Below are 16,736 nucleotides of genomic sequence, written 5' to 3' on the forward strand. Positions count from 1 at the left end.
AAATATGTCATAGAGAATTCATATTTACTTTATAATATGGCTATATATATATGTACTGAACAAAAATATAAATGCAACAATTTCAACGATTCACAGTACATATATGGAAATCAGTCAATGTCAAATTCATTAGGCCCTGATCTATGGACTTCACATGACTGGGCAGGGGTGCAACCATGGGTGGGCCTAGGAGGGCATAGGCCCACCCACTGACGAGCCAGGCCCAGCCAATCAGAATTTGTGTTTCCCCACAAAATGTCTTTATTACAGAGAGACATTCTACTCCGTTTCATCAGCTGTCCAGGTGGCTGGTCTACGTCTCCCGCAGGTGAAGAAGCCGGATGTGTAGGTCCTGGGTGGGTGTGGTTACGCGTGGTCTGCATTTGTGAGGTCGGTTGGACGTACTGCCAAATTCTCTAAAACAACATTGGAGGCGGCTTATGGTAGAGGAATTTACAGTACCAGTCAAAAGTTTGGACACACCTACTCATTCGAGGGTTTTTCTTGATTTTTGCAATGTTCTACATTGTAGAATAATAGTGAAGACATAAACAATGAAATAACACATGGAATCATGTAGTAACCAAAAAAGTGTTAAACAAATCAAAATATTTTAGATTCTTCAAAGTAGCCACCCTTTGCCCTGATGACAGCTTTGCACACTCTTGATATTCTCTCAACCAGCTTCATGAGGTAGTCTCCTGGAATGCATTTCAATTAACAGGTGTGCCTTCTTAAACTTAATTTGTGGAATATCTTTCTTTCTTAATGCCTTTGAGCCAATCAGTTGTGTTGTGACAAGGTAGGGAGGGTATACAGAAGATGCCCTATTTGGTAAAATACCAAGTCCATATTATGGCAAGAACAGCTTAAATAAGCAAAGAGTAACAATTGTCCATCATTACTTTAAGACACGAAGGTCAGTCAAACGCAGTGTCTTTGTGAGATGCGAGTAGGTGAACGGATGATCTCCACATGTGTAGTTCCCACTGTGAAGCATGGAGGAGGAGGTGCGATGGTTTGGGGGTGCTTGGCTGGTGACGTTGTCAGTGATTTATTTAGAATCCAAGGCACACTTAACCAGGTTGGCTACCATAGCATTCTGCAGCGATACGCCATCCCATCTGGTTTGCGCTTAGTGGGACTATCATTTGTTTTTCAACAGGACAATGAGCCAAAACACAGAGTGAAGGAAAAGCAACCAATAAGTGTTCAGCATATGTTGGAACTCCTTCAAGACTGTTGAAAAAAGCATTTCAGGTGAAGCTAGTTGACAGAATGCCAAGCGTGTGCAAAGCTGTCAAGGCAAAGGGTGGCTACTTTGAAGAATCTCAAATATAAAATATATATACTGAACTGAAATATAAATGCAGCGTCTAAGGAACTGCATTGTGCTAGCTGCATTAATACAGATTCTGGTTTGATACCCAGATCTGTCACAGCCGGCCACGACCAGGAGAGCCAATTGGCCCAGCATCGTCCGGGTTGGGGGAGAGTTTGGCTGGTCAGGATGTCCTTGTCCCATCGCACTCTAGCAACTCCTGTGGCGGGCCGGGTGCATGCATGGGTATTGTGTCAAGAAGCAGTACGGTTGTGTTTCGGAGGGCGCATGGCTCTGGACGTTCACCTCTCCCGAATCCGTGCGTTGCAGCGATGAGACAAGACTAACTACCAATTGACATAAATTGGGGAGAAAAAGAGGGTGAAAAATATATATAAAATAAAATATAAATATAATAATAATCATTTTTTTTAAAGTCTGCCCCAAATATTTCACTTTTTTTTTCTTTACCCAAATTATCATGACATTAGTGATTAGTCAAAATGTAAAAAATGTGAACATCTAAATCAACATTGTGTCGAACCCTTGAGACAACGGGGAGATGTTACTGATGTGCTTTGTGTCTGTCTCCAGTGTAAAAAACAAACTTCCACACAAAATTACTTCTTTACTTATTTTAAGGTTTAAAGAAGTGTGTAGGTCACATTCTGTATCATACAGCTATGAAGGTTATATATTTACAACCACCTGCTTGATAGGAATCCAGCGATGTCTGTGTCTTGAGTGTCGTAGAACTGTCTAGTGTTTTCTGTTCTGACTTATAAAACAAAAATAAGTAATGTAAACATATCAGTAATTACCAGGATGCTCTACAACATTTGTTTTAAAATTACACAAAGATTGTTTTAAATTATGAAGTGTTTGAAAACTGACCTCAGGTTATTGAGGGATCTGATTTGGATTAATTTGCGACATATTTTCATGTGAATATTCTCAAATCTGCATGAAACAATTTATGCTTTTTCCCACCAGAAATGTTTTTATCAAACATACTTATTGCAGATAAAAGGCTTTGAGTGATTACGTACAGAAATGTTTCTATCAAACAGACTTATTGCAGATAAAAGGCTTTGAGTGATTACGTAGTGCATTCCCATGTACCGAATTAAAAATACAAGTTAAATGGGTTTCCATCTCATTTTCACACATGACTGCAAAACCCTTGTGTGTCTGCTAAATGGCAGATATATCCACTGATTATACCAAACATTTGGGACAATTTCCTAATATGGAGTTGGACCCTCCCCTTTTCTCCTCAGAACAGCCTCAATTAGCCGGGGCATGGACTCTACAAGGTGTTGAAAGCTTTCCACAGGGATGCTGGCCCATATTGACTCGAGTGCTTTCCACAATTGTGTCAAGTTGGATGGATGTCCTTTGGGTGCAGTGGAGGCTCCTCAGAGGAGGAAGGGGAGCCCCATCCTCCTGAGTGATTTTCTGAAAAATGAAAATGGTAAAACATTTAGAATGTTATCCTTTTTAGATAAAACCATACTAAATATAATCATGTCACCAAATAATTGATTAAAACATAGTATTTTGCATCCTCCAATGGGGACATTGACTTCAATACAAAACCTAGGAGGCTCATGGTTCTCAAGCCCTTCCATGGACTTATCAGTAATTATGACAACTTCCGGAGGACATCCTCCAACTTATCAGAGCTCTTGCAGCATGAACTGACATGTTGTCCGCCCAATGAAAGGATCAGAGAATGGATCTAGTACTGAAAGCATAAGGTACAGCTAGCTAGCACTGCAGTACATAACATGTGGTGAGTAGTTGACTCAAAGAGAGAAAAAGACAATAGTTGAACAGTTTTGAACAAATTGGGAGTAGCAGGAGAGAGAGAGTTTTCGTCATTTATTTTCCACTTTCAGTTTCACTTACTTAGCTAGCAAATGCAGCCAGCAAGTTTAGCCTACTTAAACACCCGGCTCAAACAGAGGGATGCTATGTTAGCTAGCTGGCTATGACTATCCAACACAACACTGGAACTCTTCCAAGTCAGGGTAAGCTTTTGGTTTTACAAATGTATTGCCACCGGGGCCCGGTGTAAGTGCTAAACTGCTTACAATGTAAGTGCTAAACTGCTTACTGACTGTACACTGTAACGTTACTGCATGATTATAGCAGGATCACTAACGTGTTAATTCTATTAGCTATGTCGACTATGATGTTACTTTAGCTAATATGGTGACAACGATGTAGGCTGTGTGTAGCAGTTATGATATGGTTTGGCTTGTAAATGATTTTTTGCCTGGTCACATACAGCTGATGTGTTGTGCATTGAAGTACAGAAGCAAAGGGAAAAGGTGAGAGGAGGAGAGAAGGAATACAACGTGGCTGTTATGAAAGTGAACTATGTTTATGCGTGATCAGGGTTGTTTTCATTCTGACGATTCTGTTGACAAACGTTACTTATTAAATGGAACAAAACCGGGATAAACATACCTGAATTTGTCCAATAGAATATCTTGTTTGAAACTGTAGGACTAATGATTACACCCTATATCAGCTAGATGCAGGCAAGAGTGCAAGGCAGTATTGAATGTGTCAATATATTTTTCAAGAGTTTCTCCCTGTGTGCACCTATGTTGTAAACTGTCATTCATAGACTAGGTTGGAGCAACCTCATGATGGTTATAGTTAAAATGTGAGTATCATGTAGTAGCCTAAACCTACCACTGTTACATTGAACTGTGTTAATGGAATATGAATGACAGTCATCTAATATGCTGTAATTGAAAAAACAAATCGTACTGCCTCATCTTAAACGACACTGACCGCCACTGTTTGGGTGGTGGACCATTCTTGGTACACATGGGAAACTGTTGAGCTGGAAAAACCCAGCAGCATTGAGGTTCTTGACACAAACCGGCGGGCCTGGCACCTACTACCATATCCCGTTCAGACACTTAAATATTTTGTCTTCCCCATTCACACTCTGAATGGCACACATACACAATCCATGCCTCAATTGTCTCAAGGCATTAAACATTGTCTCCCCCCTTCGTCTACACTGATTGAAGTGGATAGTAGGGTCACATCTAGATTAAAACAAATGTAAAAAATTAACAGAGTAAATGTGTATTAACACACTACCTAATCATAATCTACATATTCATATTAAGCTTCTACGTCTGTGTACAGGAAAGTATTATTTGTAAGACGTAAGAGAAAATATATCAGCTTATTGTTAAATTATTATGACGTTATTTCCAATACAAAAAGTGTAGTAACTATTGTTTCCAATCTGCGTTACCCACTCCAGTCAGCAAATGGCGGATGTGAGTCTTTCAGGTGATGCTTCTTGCGTGACGTATAACCTAGTGGACAGGACAGAAGGCTTCTTCAACCGCGACAAATGGCGTATAACGGACTGGACGTATAATGGACGGGACGCTTCTTCAGGAACAACAATTCTTTCAACCGCCTCGGTAGCTTGCTAGCCAACATAAAACTGAAAGAATGACGCTTTAGACCATGTTAATGTACATTAGCTAATCTCCGTGTTTTGAACACATTTCAGTTGACGTATCAACTGGTTAACTTGAACCTAATTTGCTTGTTCAATTTGCAAACTTGTTAAATATTGATGCTGAGCCTAGCACTAGGTTAGTCGCTAATGATAACTAGCTAGCTAACTAACTAACATCCCTGACAATGAGCTCACTAAACTACTCAACCCCTGCTAAAGAAGAAGAAGAGGTCTACTGGACGGAGAAAGAACCTCTGGCGCTGAACATTGTCGTGAAAGAAGAAGATAATATTACAGTGAAAGGAGAGAAAGAACCTCTGGCGCTAAACATTGTCGTGAAAGAGGAGAATATTACAGTGAAAGGAGAGAAAGACCCTTTCAGAATGAAAATTGAGGAAGAGGAGGTTGTTATAGGAAAAGAAGAGAAAGAACATTTTCGAGAGGATGAGGATGCTATCTCAATGAAGGTGAAGAAGGAAGACGTTTTGGGAGTGAAAGAGGAGGAGACAGAATATCAGATTAACACCAGTGAGTACTGTCTTAAAAACAGGGACACAGACTATGCAGTTGTTGAACTAATGTGTGGTTTTAAAGGGGAATTCTACTAAAGTTCTACACTTGAATATGTTGTTCAGTAATGTAGGAATTGTTAAAGGGTCAATCTGCCATTGGTACATATATTTGGGGGACTTTTAAATTAGATTTATTGAATAATCCATGTGATCTACATTCAAGTGCACCTCATCTCATGCCACAGGCTTTTAAAATTCAATATTGGAGCATAATTTCAACTTAATATTGAAGGGACGCAAAATACACCCGTTTTGTGGATCAACCCTTAAACATTTGCATTTTAGGCCCAGTTTAGAGATATTAATGCCTCTTGTAAGACCTTATGATTTTAATAGAAGATCATAAGTTTACCATCTGTTTGATGTTCTTGTTCACACAGGATCAAGACATGACTATCGTGGATCCTCTGGGGAGCCTCAACAACATCCTGATGCTGACTAGGCAGAGAAGAGTCTCTCCAGATCAGAACACCAGATGGTACAGCTTGGTCTGGTCTAGCATACAGCTTGCTCTATCGGGGTCTGGTCTGGGTTTTTGTAAATCACTTCATGACAACAGTGGCATCAGCATCCATAATGATATGTGTCTGTGTCCCCTCTTTATGGTTACCAGGACAACGCTAGCCCTTCCTCCCTCCTGGAGTCCCTGTGTCATGCCTCTCCCAGTAGCGCCTTACTGCTGGGTATGAAGAGGTTGTCTGTGCTGCTGGTGGACTGCAGGAAAACAACGGGGCTGAGTGGAACTGTGAGAGGAGGAGCAGAGAAGAAAGGATCAGATTTAACTTATCAAAGTAAGTTTTGTAGTTTAGTTTGAACAAATAAAGTAGATCTGCCCAATGGTATCTGTTACCAGGACAACCAGTAGAGTTCTGTTAGTTGACATGAAGATAGACTGGTGGATATGGATGTTATGAATATCATAACACTGAAAAAGGATTTTGCCAATGAAAAGAGAGAAACCAATAGACCATATAAAACCTTGATGAAAGTTAGCTTTAGAGAGAAAGTTTAAAGATTATCTGATGTAAGGTGCATGTTTTACAAAAACATTTTCTCAAAACATTATGGATGTTACATTGTCTGTCCCAGTCAACCCCCCTATCTTTACAAGACTGTAGAACACACAAACTAAACTCAAGACACTTCAATGTGGTCTGTATTGCTTCATTAACATCTGATCTACAGAACTTGTTAAAAATGGCAAATATATATTTTTAAACAAGCTCCGTCCACCTTTTCTAAAAGCCATGTAATATGATTGAATGAAAAGCTTTTTTGTGAGACTCTCTGTAATGGACAAAATTCATTACATTTCCTACTTTAACAGGTCAAATAAAGCCTGAACTCCAACATATAGATTTTAAAGACCATTGTTTCATTTGGAAATGACTAACTTTATTTGTTCATATGTAACTGACGTCAGTGTGCTGCTAACAGTTTAGTTTCCTCCACTGTCCCCATACTGGGCTCAAACCAGTGATCCTCTGCTTCTCAGCACACGTGACTGCTCACCTTGACAATGAACCGATTGAAGCTATACAAAAGGTACCAGTTGGATAGCTCCATCTGTGACGTTTCAAGCTAGCTGTGGAGTGAGCTTACAGCACGTTCTTACCTCTGTTACACATGCTCAGGTTGACATTCCCACTAAATCGACCATAAATGAATGCTGCCCTGCGTCCCCACCATCACACAATTACAGTTGTTGCTTACACAACCAAAAAACAGTCGATTACAAATCTAGATCTGGATCAAGTGGGAATAATTATTTTTGCTAACGTTTCGCTTTGTCATTATATGGGTAGTTTGCTGAGGATTTTTATTTATCACACAATTACTATTGTTGTTTACGCAACCCAAAAAATAAAAGCCTTTTGGACCTAGACTTGGTGCTCCGGTACTGCTTGCCGTGCGGTAGCAGAGAGAACAGTCTATGGCTGGAGTTTTTTAAAATATATATATTTTTTTTATATATATTTTTTTTTTTCAAATTGGAGTGGGTCTAGGGTGTCAGGTAGGGTGGAGGTGATATGGTCCTTGACTAGTCTCTCAAAGCACTTCATGATGACGGAAGTGAGTGCTACAGGGCGGTAGTCATTTAGCTCAGTTACCTTAGCTTTCTTGGGAACAGGAACAATGGTGGCCCTCTTGAAGCATGTGGGGACAGCAGACTGGGATAAGGTTTGATTGAATATGTCTGTAAACACACCAGCCAGCTGGTCTGCGCATGCTCTGAGGATGCGGCCGGGGATGCCGTTTGGGCCGGCAGCCTTGCGAGGGTTAACACGTTTAAATGTTTTACTCACGTTGGCTACAGTGAAGGAGAGCCCGCAGGTTTTGGTAGTGGGCCGTGTCAGTGGCACTGTGTTGTCCTCAAAGCGAGCAAAAGTTTTTCAGTCTGTCTGGGAGCAAGGCATCGTGATCCGCGACGGGGCTGGTTTTTCTTTTGTAGTCCATGATTGACAGTAGACCCTGCCACATATCTTTTATTTTATTTTTTTATTTTATTTCACCTTTATTTAACCAGGTAGGCAAGTTGAGAACAAGTTCTCATTTACAATTGCGACCTGGCCAAGATAAAGCAAAGCAGTTCGACAACATACAAAAACACAGAGTTACACATGGAATAAAACAACATACAATCAATGATGCAGTAGAAAAAAATAAAATAAGATTATATACAATGTGAGCAAATGATGTGAGATAAGGGAGGTAAAGGCAAAAAAATGCCATGGTGGCAAAGTAAATAAAGTATAGCAAGAAAAACACTGGAATGGTAGATTTGTAGTTTGAAGAAAGTTCAGAGATAAAATATAAATAATATGGTGCAAAGGAGCAAAATAAATAAATACAGTAGGGGAAGAGGTAGTAGTTTGGGCTAAATTATAGATGGGCTATGTACAGGTGCAGTGATCTGTGAGCTGCTCTGACAGCTGGTGCTTAAAGCTAGTGAGGGAGATAAGTGTTTCCAGTTTCAGAGATTTTTGTAGTTCGTTCCAGTCATTGGCAGCAGAGAACTGGAAGGAGAGACGACCAAAGGAGGAGTTGGCTTTAGGGGTGACCAGAGAGATATACCTGCTGGAGCGCGTGCTACAGGTGGGTGCTGCTATGGTGACCAGTGAGCGGAGATAAGGGGGGACTTTACCTAGCAGGGCCTAGTAGATGACCTGGAGCCAATGTGTTTGGCGACGATTATGAAGCGAAGGCCAGCCAACGAGAGCGTACAGGTCGCAGTGGTGGGTAGTATATGGGGCTTTGGTGACAAAACGGATGGCACTGTGATAGACTGCATCCAGCTTGTTGAGTAGGGTATTGGAAGCTATTTTGTAAATGACATCGCCGAAGTCGAGGATTGGTAGGATGGTCAGTTTTACGAGGGTATGTTTGGCAGCATGAGTGAAGGATGCTTTGTTGCGAAATAGGAAGCCAATTCGAGATTTCACTTTGGATTGGAGATGATTGATGTGAGTCTGGAAGGAGAGTTTACAGTCTAACCAGACACCTAGGTATTTGTAGTTGTCCACAAATTCTAAGTCAGAACCGTCCAGAGAAGTGATGCTGGACAGGCGGGCAGGTGCAGGCAGCGATCGGTTGAAGAGCATGCATTTAGTTTTACTTGTGTTTAGGAGCAGTTGGAGACCACGGAAGGAGAGTTGAATGGCATTGAAGCTCGTCTGGAGGGTTGTTAACACAGTGTCCAAAGAAGGGCCAGAAGTGTACAGAATGGTGTCGTCTGCGTAGAGGTGGATCAGAGATTCACCAGCAGCAAGAGCGACATCATTTATGTATACAGAGAAAAGAGTTGGCCCAAGAATTGAACCCTGTGGTACCCCCATAGAGACTGCCAGAGGTCCAGACAGTAGGCCCTCCGATTTGACACACTGAACTCTGTCAGAGAAGTAGTTGGTGAACCAGGCGACGCAATCGTTTGAGAAACCAAGGCTACTGAGTCTGCCGATGAGGATGTGGTGATTAACAGAGTCAAAAGCTTTGGCCAGGTCAATGAATACGGCAGCACAGTATTGTTTCTTATCGATGGCGGTTACGATGTCGTTTAGGACCTTGAGCGTGGCTGAGGTGCACCCATGACCAGCTCTGAAACCAGATTGCATAGCGGAGAGGGTGCGGTGGGATTCGAAATGGTCGGTAATCTGTTTGTTGACTTGGCTTTCGAAGACCTTAGAAAGGCAGGGTAGGATGGATATAGGTCTGTAGCAATTTGGGTCAAGAGTGTCACCTCCTTTGAAGAGGGGGATGACAACAGCTGCTTTCCAATCTATGGGAATCTCAGACGACACGAAAGAGAGGTTGAACAGGCTAGTAATAGGGGTTGCAATAATTTCGGCAGATAATTTTAGAAAGAAAGGGTCCAGATTGTCAAGCCCAGCTGATTTGTAGGGGTCCAGATTTTGCAGCTCTTTCAGAACATCAGCTGAATGGATTTGGGAGAAGGAGAAATGGGGAGGCTTGGGCGAGTAGCTGTGGGGGGTGCAGTGCTGTTGAATGCAGTAGGGGTAGTTAGGTGGAAAGCATGGCCAGCCGTAGAAAAATGCTTGTTGAAATTCTCAATTATAGTGGGCTTATCGGTGGTGACAGAGTTTCCTATCCTCAGTGCAGTGGGCAGTTGGGAGGAGGTGTTCTTATTCTCCATGGACTTTACAATGTCCCAGAACTTTTTAGAGTTGGAGTTGCACGAAGCGAATTTCTGTTTGAAAAAGCTAGCCTTGGCGTTTCTAACTGCCTGTGTGTATTGGTTTCTAACTTCCCTAAAAAGTTGCATATCGCGGAGGCAGTTCGATGCTAATGCAGAACGCCACAGGATATTTTTGTGTTGGTTAAGGGCAGTCAGGTCTGGGGAGAACCAAGGGCTATATCTGTTCCTGGTTCTAAATTTCTTGAAAGGGGCATGCTTATTTAAGATGGAGAGGAAGGCATTTAAAAAAAATAACCAGGCATCCTCTACTGACGGGATGAGGTCAATATCCTTCCAGGATACCAGGGCCAGGTCGATTAGAAAGGCTTGCTCGTTGAAATGTTTCAGGGAGCGTTTGACAGTGATGAGTGGAGGTCGTTTGACCGCTGACCCATTACGGGTGCAGGCAATGAGGCAGTGATCGCTGAGATCTTGGTTGAAAACAGCAGAGGTGTATTTAGAGGGCACGTTGGTTAGGATGATATCTATGAGGGTGCCAGTGTTTGCGGCTTTGGGGTTGTACCTGGTGGGTTCATTAATAATTTGTGTGAGATTGAGGGCATCAAGCTTGGATTGTAGGATGGCTGGGGTGTTAAGCATGTCCCAGTTTAGGTCACCTAGTAGCACGAGCTCTGAAGATAGATGGGGGCAATCAGTTCACATATGGTGTCCAGAGCACAACTAGGGGCCGAGGGGGGTCTATAGCAGGCGGCAACGGTGAGAGACTTGTTTTTGGAGAGGTGGATTTTTAAAAGTAGAAGTTCAAATTGTTTGGGTACAGACCTGGATAGCAGGACAGAACTCTGCAGGCTATCTCTGCAGTAGATTGCATCACCGCCCCCTTTGGTCGTTCTATCTTGTCTGAAAACGTTGTAGTTAGGGATGAAGATTTCAGAGTTTTTGGTGGACTTCCTAAGCCAAGATTCAGACACAGCTAGGACATCCGGGTTGGCAGAGTGTGCTAAAGCAGTGAATAAAACAAACTTAGGGAGGAGGCTTCTAATGTTAACATGCATGAAACCAAGGTTATTACGGTTACAGAAGTCATCAAAGAGAGCGCCTGGGGAGTAGGAGTGGAGCCAGGCACTGCAGGGCCTGGATTCACCTCTACATCCCCAGAGGAGCAGAGAAGAATAAGTATGAGGGTACGGCTAAAAGCTATAAGAATTGGTCGTCTGTGACGTCCAGAATAGAGAGAAAAAGGAGCAGGTTTCTGGGGGCGATAAAATAGCTTCAAGGTATAATGTACAGACAAAGGTATGGTGGGATGTGAGTACAGAGGAGGTAAACCTAGGCATTTAGTGATTATGAGAGAGATATTGTCTCTAGAAACATCATTGAAACCAGAAGATGTCATAGCATGTGTGGGTGGAGGAACTGAGAGGTTGGATAAGGTATAATGAGCAGGGCTAGAGGCTCTACAGTGATCGTTGAATATCGTTGAATTGCGACTCCACTTTGTCTCTATACTGACACTTAGCTTGTTTGATTGCCTTGCGGAGGGAATAGCTACACTGTTTGTATTCGGTCATGTTTCCTGTCACCTTGCCCTGATTAAAAGCAGTGGTTTGCGCTTTCAGTTTTGCGTGAATGCTGCCATCAATCCACGGTTTCTGGTTGGGGAATGTTTTAATAGACGCTGTGGGTACAACATCACCGATGCACTTGTTAATGAACTCGCACACCGAATCAGCGTATTCGTCAATGTTGTTGTTCGACGCAATGCGGAACATATCCCAGTCCACGTGATTGAAGCAATCTTGAAGCGTGGAATCCGATTGGTCGGACCAGTTTCTGTCTATAGGCCGGGAGCAACAAAATGGAGTCGTGGTCAGCTTTTCCGAAGGGAGGTCGGGGGAGGGCCTTATATGCGTCACGGAAGTTAGAATAACAATGATCCGGGGTTTTGCTACCTCTGGTAGCACAATCGATATGCTGATAGAATTTGGGGAGCCTTGTTTTCAGATTAGCCTTGTTAAAATCCCCGGCTACAATAAATGCAGCCTCAGGATATGTGGTTTCCAGTTTACATAGAGTCCAATGAAGTTCTTTCAGGGCCGTTGATGTGTCTGCTTGGGGGGGATATACACGACTGTGATTATGATCGAAGAGAGTTCTCTTGGTAGATAATCCGGTCGGCATTTGATAGTGAGGAATTCTAAGTCAGGTAAACAAAAGGACTTGAGTTCCTGTATATTGTTATGATCACACCACGTCTCGTTAATCATAAGGCATACACCCCCCGCACTTCTTCTTACCAGAGAGATGTTTGTTTCTGTCGGCGCGATGCGTGAAGAAACCAGGTGGCTGTACCGACTCAGATAGCGTGTCTCGAGTGAGCCATGTTTCCGTGAAACAAAGAACGTTACAGTCTCTGATGTCTCTCTGGAATGCTACCCTTGCCCGGATTTCGTCTACCTTGTTGTCAAGAAAGTGGACATTGGCGAGTAGTATGCTCAGGAACGGTGCGCGATATGCCCGTCTACGGAGCCTGACCAGAAGACCGCTCCGTCTGCCCCTTCTTCTACGGCATCGTTGTTTTGGGTCGCTGGGTGGGATCCGATCCATTGTCCTGGGTGGTAGGCCAAACAGAGGATCCGCTTCGGGAAAGTCTTATTCCTGGTCGTAATGTTGGTGAGTTGGTGAATGTTGCTCTTATATCCAATAGTTCCTCCCGACTGTATGTAATAAAACCTAAGATTACCTGGGGTAACAATGTAAGAAATAATACATAAAAAAAACAAAATACTGCATAGTTTCCTAGGAACGCGAAGCGAGGCAGCGATCTCTGTCGGCGCCTGCGTCCTTGGGAATGTTGACTTGTTTAAAGGTCTTACTCGCATCAGCTGCGGCGAGCTTGATCACACAGTTGTCCGGAACAGCTGATGCTCTCATGCATGCTTCAGTGTTACTTGCCTTAAAGAGAGCATAGAAGTAATCTAGCTTGTCTGGTAGGCTCGTGTCACTGGACAGGTCACGGCTGTGCTTCCCTTTGTAGTCTGTAATAGTTTGCAAGCCCTGCCACACTGGATGAGCGTCGGAGCCGGTGTAGTACGATTAGATCTTAGTCCTGTATTGAAGCTTTGCCTGTTTGATGGTTTGTCGGAGGGCATAGCAGGATCTCTTATAAGCTTCTGGGTTAGAGTACCGCTCCGTGAATGCAGCAGCTAAACCATTTAGCTCAGTGCGGATGTGCCTGTAATCCATGCCTTCTGATTGGAGTATGTACGTACCGTCACTGTGGAGACGCTGTCATCGATGCACTTATTGATGAAGCCAGTGACTGATGTGGTGTACTCCTCAATGCCATCGGAAGAATCCTGGAACATATTCCAGTCTGTGCTAGCAAAACAGTCCTGTAGTTTAGCATCTGCTTCATCTGACCACTTTCTTATTGACCGAGTCACTGGTGCTTCCTGCTTTAGTTTTTGCTTGTAAGCAGGAATCAGGAGGATAGAATGGTGGGCGAGGGAAAGCTTTGTACGCGTCTCTGTGTGTGGAGTAAAGGTGGTCTAGAGTTGTTTTTTCCCCCGCTCTGGTTGTACATTTTACATGCTGGTAGAAATGAGGTAAAACGGATTTGAGTTTCCCAGCATTAAAGTCCCCGGCCACTAGGAGTGCCGCCTCTGAGTGTTTTCCTGTTTGCTTGTGGCCTTGTAGAGTTGGTTGAGAGCAGTCTTATTACCAGCTTCGTTCTGTGGTGGAATATAGACAGCTATGAAAAATACAGATGAAAACTCTCTTGGTAAATAGTGTTGTCTTATCGTGGGCTTATCATGAGATACTCTACCTCAGGCGAGCAAAACCATGGCCATATTTTTATTTAACCTTTATTCAACTAGTCAATTCAGTTAAGAACAAGTTCTTATTTACAATGACGGCCTACACCGGATGACGCTGGGCAAATTGTGCGCCGCCCTATGGGACTCCCAATCACAGCCGGTTGTGATACAGCCTGGATTCGAACCAGGGTGTCTAATGACACCTCTAGCACTGAGATACATTGCCTTAGACCACTGCGCCACTCGGGAGCCCCCAGATACTCTACCTCAGGTGAGCAAAACCTCAAGATTTCGTGCACCAGCTGTTGTTTACAAATATACATAGACCACCACCCCTTGTCTTACCAGAGGCCACTGTTCTATCCTGCCGAAAAAGCTTAACCCGCCAGCTGTATATTATTCATGTTGTCATTCAACCACGACTCTGTGAAACATAAGATATTACAGTTTTTAATGTCTTGTTGGTAGGATATAAGTGATCGTAGTTCGTCTATGTTATTATCGATTGATTGTACGTTGGCTAATAGGACTGATGGTAAAGGTAGATTGCCCTCTCGGCGACAGATCCTTACAAGGCACCCGGACCTTTGTTGTCAATACCTCCGTCTCTTTCTCCTGCGAATGACGAGGATGAGGGCCTTGTCGGGCGTCTGAACTAAATCCTTCCCGTCCGACTCATTGAAGAAAAAGTATTTCTCCAGTACAGGGTGAGTAACCACTGTCCTGATATCTAGAAGCTATTTTCGGTCATAATAGCAGAAATGTTATGTATAGAATAAGTTAGAAATAACACTTAAAAAAACATACAAAATCGCATAATTGTTACGGGATCGTAAAACGTCAGCCATCTCCTTCAGCGCCATTCTTCACTTATGATCTATTACATAATAAAACACTACTCAAACCCGTATGATCTATTACATAATAAAACACTACTCAACCCATATGATCTATTACATAATAAAAGTCTAATAAAACGTATAAAAATATGATGTCATAGTGAATTCATGACATGTGAATGAACAAATCTTTTCATACTTTATAATATGGCTATTTTATATATATGAACAAAATATACTGTACAAAATATAAACGCAACAATTTCAACGATTTACAGTACATATAAGGAAATCAGTCAATGTCAATGAATTCATTAGACCCTAATCTATGGACTTCACATCTCTGGGCAGGGGGGCAGCTATGGGTGGGCTCCACCCGGTGGGGAGCCAGGCCCAGACAATCGGAATTCATTTTCCCACACAAAAGGGCTTTATTACAGAGAGACACACTACTCTGTTTCATCAGCTGTCCAGGTTGCTGGTCTCAGTCTCCCGCAGGTGAAGAAGCCTGATGTGGAGGTCCTGGGCTGGCGCTAATACACATGGTCTGCGTGAGGCCGGTTGGAAGTACTGGCAAATTCTCTAAAATGACGTTGGAGGCGGCTTATGGTTGAGGAATGTACAGTAACCAGTCAAAAGTTTGGACACACCTACTTATTCCAGGTGTTTTTAAAATTATTATTACTATGTTCTACATTGTAGAATAATAGTGAAGACATCAACTATGAAACAACACATATGGAATCATGTAGTAACCAAAAAAGTGTTAAACAAATCAAAATATATTTTATATTTGAGATTCTTCAAAGTAGCCACCCTTTGCCCTGATGACAGCTTTGCAAACTCTTGGCATACTCTCAACCAGCTTCATGAGGTAGTCAACTGGAATGCATTTAAATTAACAGGTGTGCCTTGTTAAAAGTTTGTGGAATTTCTTTTCTTCATGCGTTCCTTCAATCAGTTGTGTTGTGACAAGGTAGGGGGGTATACAGAAGATGGTCCTATTTGGTAAAAGATCTAGTCCATATTATGGCAAGAACAGCTCAAATAAGCAAAGCGAAATGACAGTCCATCATTACTTGACGACATGAAGGTCAGTCAAAACACAAACATTTCAAGAACTTTGAAAGTTTCTTCAAGTGCAGTCACATAAAACATCAAGCGCTATGATGAAACTGGCTCTCATGAGGACCTCCACGGGAAAGGAAGACCCAGAGTTACTTCTACTGCAGAGGAAAGTTCATTAGTTACCAGCCCAAATAAATGCTTCACAGAGTTCAATTAAGAGACACATCTCAACATCAACTATTCAGAGGAGACTGTGTGAATCAGGTCTTCATGGTTGAATTGCTGCAAAGAAACCACTACTAAAGGACACCAATAAAAAGAGACTTGCTTGGGCCAAGAAACACGAGAAATGGACATTAGACCCGGTGGATATCTGTCCTTTGGTCTGATGAGTCCAAATTTGCAATCTTTGGTTTCAAACGCAGAGTAGGTGAATGGATGATCTCCGTATGTGTGATGGTGTACGGGTGCTTTGCTGTTGACTCTGTCAGTGATTGATTTAGAAGGCACACTTAATCAGCATGGCTACCACAGCATTCTGCAGCGATTACGCAATCCCTTCTGGTTTGCGCTTAGTGGGACTTTCATTTGTTTTTCAACAGGACAATGACCCAACACACCTCCAGGCTGTGTAAAGGCTATGTGACAAAAAAAGGAGAGTGATGGAGTGCTGCATCAGATAACCTGGCCTCCACAATCCCCCAACCTCAACCAAATTGAGATGGTTTGGGATGAGTCGGACCGCAGAGTGAAGGAAAAGTAGCCAACAAGTTCTCAGCATATGTGTGAACTCCTTCAAGACTGGTTGGAAAAGCATTCCATGTGAAGCTGGTTGAGAGAATACCAAGCTGTCATCAAGGCGAAGGGGGGGGGGGCTACTTTGAAGAATCTAATATATATTTTGATTTGTTAAACACTTTTGGTTACTACATGATTCCTTATGTTTATTCATAGTTTTG

At 42.6% G+C, this 16,736-nt stretch overlaps 1 protein-coding gene across 1 annotated transcript in view; it reads left to right on the top strand.

Moving 5' to 3' along the window:
• The first annotated feature begins 4,643 nt into the window (after window positions 1–4,643).
• Window positions 4,644–16,736, top strand: part of LOC106608470 (gastrula zinc finger protein XlCGF7.1-like) — a 14,225-nt gene continuing 2,132 nt past the window's right edge. The window contains exons 1-3 of the mRNA XM_014206400.2: window positions 4,644–5,351; window positions 5,776–5,873; window positions 6,009–6,186. Of these exons, the coding sequence (XP_014061875.1) occupies window positions 5,871–5,873; window positions 6,009–6,186 (181 nt within the window). The 5' untranslated portion in view covers window positions 4,644–5,351; window positions 5,776–5,870. The remainder of the gene's footprint in view (window positions 5,352–5,775; window positions 5,874–6,008; window positions 6,187–16,736) is intronic.

Source organism: Salmo salar, chromosome ssa02, assembly GCF_905237065.1.
Source record: "Salmo salar chromosome ssa02, Ssal_v3.1, whole genome shotgun sequence".
Classification (NCBI taxonomy): domain Eukaryota; kingdom Metazoa; phylum Chordata; class Actinopteri; order Salmoniformes; family Salmonidae; genus Salmo; species Salmo salar.